We start from the raw sequence: 5,061 nt of genomic DNA, 5'->3' as shown, positions 1-5,061 counted from the left end.
TTAGAAAGACTATTACTGTATAGACGTATCTTAAGGTCTACAAAAGTCTACAGAAAAGCTATTGATCATTTCCAAGGTTATTGTGCAGGATAGTTTGTTTTAAACACACATTAACCTTCTGTGGGTAGGATAGGCACATATAACAACCCAACAACCCAGGCATAGACTTTTAGTGAATTTATAGACTTTGACTATTTTAGTTAATTTCTCTGAGACTATACATGACAGTTTTAAGTCTGGATGAGCACATTCAGGGCTTTTTAGAGATATCAAATGTTTGGAGGTTTGATCATAAACACACCTCCTTTAAAAATGACTGATATTGACAGAATGATCAAATTCAGCACTCTTAGGGAAATATGATAATATTTTGTAATTATTTAAATCTGGTTAATTTTCAAATTGTTTGTCGTAAATAAACATCTCAGGAAAATGTTATGGGGTTTCAAATCGGAATATGACTTCGTTACGAAACAAGGCATAACTTTCATATATGTCTTTTGTAGAGGACACCAGGACAAACGGCATGTTAATCATGCATTTTGAGGAGACACAAGTTAATAGGGACAGAAATTATATATCAATATTCCTATGAAATATATTTTTTATGAAAATGTTGCCAAGTTATTACTCCCATTATAACACTTATTTTTTTCCATTATGGTTTGCACCAAGAACACATTAATATGCAAATTAGATGCAGTGTATAGATACATTGAATAAAATAGGAATATTAATTTATGGAAATTGTACCCACATATTGCATAAAGTAAGATAGTACATCAAATCATTCTGTTTTATCTTTAATAACATAGTTGAGAATCATCTTTTTACAAAGTTTGGTTAAAAATAGCCTGAAACATAAAAACTGATTGGTGAATAAAAAATATAAATAATTGTTTTTGCCTATACATGCCTTTTCATGTGTTTATTTTTTGAATAAAATTTGAAGATATCAAACAGTGATCAAACATTTCTTTAAATATATAGTCACACAACATACACCATGTTTTCAAAAGAAGTCACAAAACCATCAGTCTTCATGAATCATTTTATTAGGCAGTTGTATTTACAAATCATCTTTTCAACTAAATTATTGGTAATTATCTGTAAATTTACATTGGCAAGCCTCCATGAGGTGCATCTCTGCAAAAATAATCAACATAAATGCAGTTAAGAGAAGAGCATAAACATATTTTCTAAACTTGTTTTCGATGGCTGAATAAACAGCCTGTGGAGACACTGAAATTGTTCCATAGTGATAAAGAAGAGTTAACATTTGAATTAGACAACTACACAGGGAAATAAACTTTAAAAAAAAGAAAGGTAAAGGGGACAGAGCAAAACAATTTCTCTGGATTTGTCTTAAGCTGACATGCAAAGCATAGATTGTCAAGTTTTAGCTCTGAAATTAGTGCAGTTTAGAACAAAATCAACATCATCCTTTTTAGGAAACTAAACCTTAACATGTAACAAAGACTAAAGAATTCCAAAAGGTCAAACCAGAATTACTGGCCTTAAATCTCCTTTTCTTTTTGAGAATTTGAAACTACTGCATTTATCAGGACTAATAAAGTTATTTCTTTTATGCGGTAAGAATGTGCGTTAAGACATTCAGACTTTAAAATGTAAATAAGCTATGCCATACAAACCATAGAATGAATTTATTATTTAAAACTATTTATTTTAGCTTTTTTTAGCATTGAATTTGGGATTTAATTTGAACATAGCTGGAGCTCTGGACAGGCAAATGAACAAGAGCAACTTATTTAAAACCCATATTGTTTTCATTTTCATCTGTGAAACACAAGTTGAAAAAAACTGATCTGAAGAAGAGGATCACTCCTGTCAGTAAGCTCCTATATCAAATAATTTCACTCTGTGTTAACAGGTTGTGGTTCTTTTCTTTGTGGACTTTTGTAGAATTTCGTTTACTACACAGTCTCATACAAAGGCACATAAAGTCACATGCAAGTAGGAAGCACTTTCCTATTTTCAGATCTTACGATTATGACTCCACATTGGCTTTGCAAACACAGGAATAAGACATGACTACATGATTTGCTCAGGACGTCTATCAGTATGCGCCAATATTTCAACTCTAATGTTATCTTTTTTTTCTTTCATTTTCAGTGTGGTGATAAACTTTACTTGACACCTCAGATGTTTTTGTTTTTTTTAGTTTTCACAGATACACATCTCAAAAAAAAAAAAAAATCTAAATTCAGTTGTAATACTGGGCCTGTCTGATTACAGAAACTTAATTTGTAAAAGTGGAGGGAATACAGAAACATTTGATTTCTTTCTTTAAGGAGTACTTTTTTTTTTCAAAACAACTAAAATAATAGTTACAAATTTTTTTTTTTTGATAAAGCAGTGTATGGAATACAACATCTTACAGCAATATAATCAAACATTTCTTTAAAAAAAATTTAGTCCAGTATCACAATTTTAATACAATCTACAACCCCATTTAAAGCACTGATAAATATAAATCCAAATGCATGTTTAAATTCTGTATACTTAAATTTATGTAAAATGTGAGCAAATAGAAAAAAAAAGACTAAGGTGTGACAAACAAACAAACAAAAATCTATGAAACAGAGGCAAGGACATTGCACTCCCTCAGGATAAACGGGTTTCATATTGGTCTCTTCCTTAAGAAAGGCTGACGTATCAAGTTGTCCCTTTGTGTTAAAGTGCCCACCATATTAAATTGGCCCTGCTTTTTAAGATGGCTCCTCCTAATCGAGTGCTCTTCCCAGTAGGCCGCTTCAATGGGATAACCAGTTCTGACACTGGCCCACAAAAACTTACAGGTAAAACTGTGCAAAAGCGCTTTCTATCTTACTTGTCGTCCCACATGCCTCATAAGGGCTCTTTCTTTCTTTCTTTCTTGGTCCGCCAAGAATCGCAACAGCATTGTGTACAATACAGCTAGCTCAGTGTATAACTCATTTAAATGCACCTCTACGCCTCACTCTCTGCAAGGAAATCCTTGCCATAAAACCCAGAAAAGAATTGTAAAGCCATATCTAAAAGAGTTTAGATACTATTAAGTGGCTTAGCAATCTTTCTGATATCTTAACTGTGGCACACAGACACAAAACCTCCATCCTTTTCCTTCTTGTACCTTTTCTCAGTCCTCTTAAACAGGCTCATCCTGGTAGTGCCACAGACCATTCAGCTTGTTCATGCGAGTGGGATGCATGGAGTCTTGAGTCCGTCCGCATGCTTATTGCTCTAAAGACACTGAGAGAGAGAAAAAAAAAAGAGACAAAAAAAAAGGACTGCTGTGCATGATGACACAGATATCAGAGGATGAAGAGGTAGACAGTATTCTAGAAGAAAGAGAAAACAAGCCAGAGAGTGAGAGAGAAGGCATCAGAGGAACCACAAGTTATCGTGCTAGCAGCTTGATGAGGTTGGCGCACATCTCAAAGAACTCTATGGTGTGACTTCCTGGGCGGGGGAGGATCTCTCCCCCTGTGGAGTCCACTGAGGAGGTAAGAGAAGAAGCCAGAGAGCCTTCCGCCGCTCTCCCTCCGGATATTGGAGGCGTGGAGGGTGCGGACGTGTCACCCTTTGCTGCATCCTCACATTCGTTTTTCTCGTTCCTATCGTTCTTTAGGGTAGTCCGGTAGTTACCAACTGAGCCGGAGCGGTGAGGTGTGGCGGTCCCTGATTTTACTTCTATCATGTCATCTGAATGAAACAGAACATAAGACCTCAAAGAGTGAAGTATACAGAAAACGCTCTCAAGAACACTCCGCAATAGGAATGAGAATCATAGGGAACTAAATAATTTTGGTTATGATTCCTTTTCTGGAATGATTATAGTTCATTTTAGTACATTTGATAAAACAATATTTGAGATTTTAGCAGAAATTATATAACAATTGGTAACACTTTATTTTAAGGACCAATTCTAACTATTAATTAGTTGCTTTTTAGCATGCATATTACTAGCATGTTGACTGTTTATTAGTACTTATAAAGCACATATTCATGCCTTATTCTGCATGACCACATTCTATATGCCTTAATCCTACCATATATAAACTTAACAACTACCTTACTAACTATTAAAAAGCAGCAAATTTAGGAGTTTGTTCAGAGAAAACTCTTCGTTAATAGTGAATGCTTGTTCCCTAATCTAAAGTGTTACCTAACAATTAAGAATATACACATATACAACAAAAAATGTGGTTAAGTTACATTAATTTTTTATAAAAAACCATTGATTACAAAACTCAATGTGTATTTGTACATGTTGTCAAATGAAAAACTACACCATCACAGTCTCACAAGACTTAAGTAATGAATAACATAGCAACAGTTTGGACATCCTGAAAATTATATTTGCATTCAGTTCAACAGTCAAATTTCTTTAGTAACCACTCTGTGCAGTTCATATTCTCATATGGATTATGTATACATTTTTATATTTTTAAATTACTTATCATAAATTAAAGCATTAAAGAAAATTAAAAAAAACATTTAAAGCATTGAATAAAACCACACACAGAGTGACAATTTTACCGTCTATGCTCCTGAAGTCTAGTAAATAGGTTCTGCTGTCCACCTGGTAGAGCTGGAGGCTCATCTTTGTATGTACTCCAGTGACTGGGTTTTTCCTCCGCACTCGCAAGTAATAAGGATTAACTACCTATCAAACCACAGAGGAAAAAAAGTCAGCAGAGTAAACAAATATGACTGTAATGGATATAAAGTTCATTAATATTTAGCAAGCCTTTTAACTTTAAAAGGGACTGTGCCGACTGGTACATTGCACTGTAACACTGTTTGCATTCTTTTGAGGGTGTCCGAGTAGCGTACTCCTGAACAGCAGTAAACACAATTCTACTTGGTAAGAGAGGACACTATGAGATAAGACATAGAATGAAAACTATTATAAACAAAGACATGTAGGCCATTTCAGTCTAAAACTAATGACTCACTCAAGCATACATGAACTTCAGCCAGATGAATTACGACATTGTGGGACAACGGGTCTTCGCAGGCAAAAATGGGTTCACAAACACCCCCCAAAAAAGACAA

The 5,061-nt window shown here is 34.3% G+C and overlaps 1 protein-coding gene across 2 annotated transcripts in view; it reads right to left on the bottom strand.

Moving 5' to 3' along the window:
* Nucleotides 1-2,371: 2,371 nt before the first annotated feature.
* The window catches only part of LOC107726302 (5'-AMP-activated protein kinase catalytic subunit alpha-1-like), a 29,399-nt gene continuing 26,709 nt past the window's right edge, over nucleotides 2,372-5,061 (bottom strand). The window contains exons 9-12 of one of the 2 annotated variants that reach the window (XM_016535843.1): nucleotides 4,543-4,669; nucleotides 3,435-3,705; nucleotides 3,157-3,252; nucleotides 2,373-3,029 (exon numbers count right to left, since the gene is read on the bottom strand). In XM_016535843.1, the coding sequence (XP_016391329.1) occupies nucleotides 3,159-3,252; nucleotides 3,435-3,705; nucleotides 4,543-4,669 (492 nt within the window). In that variant the 3' untranslated portion in view covers nucleotides 2,373-3,029; nucleotides 3,157-3,158. Of the gene's footprint in view, nucleotides 3,253-3,434; nucleotides 3,706-4,542; nucleotides 4,670-5,061 lie in introns of both variants that reach the window. The other variant, XM_016535842.1, reaches the window with a different exon arrangement.

Source organism: Sinocyclocheilus rhinocerous, unplaced genomic scaffold (assembly GCF_001515625.1).
Source record: "Sinocyclocheilus rhinocerous isolate Xijiao unplaced genomic scaffold, SAMN03320098_v1.1 scaffold486, whole genome shotgun sequence".
NCBI lineage: Eukaryota > Metazoa > Chordata > Actinopteri > Cypriniformes > Cyprinidae > Sinocyclocheilus > Sinocyclocheilus rhinocerous.
The sequence above is the reverse complement of the archived record's forward strand: the minus strand, read 5'-3'. Positions and strand labels throughout refer to the sequence as shown.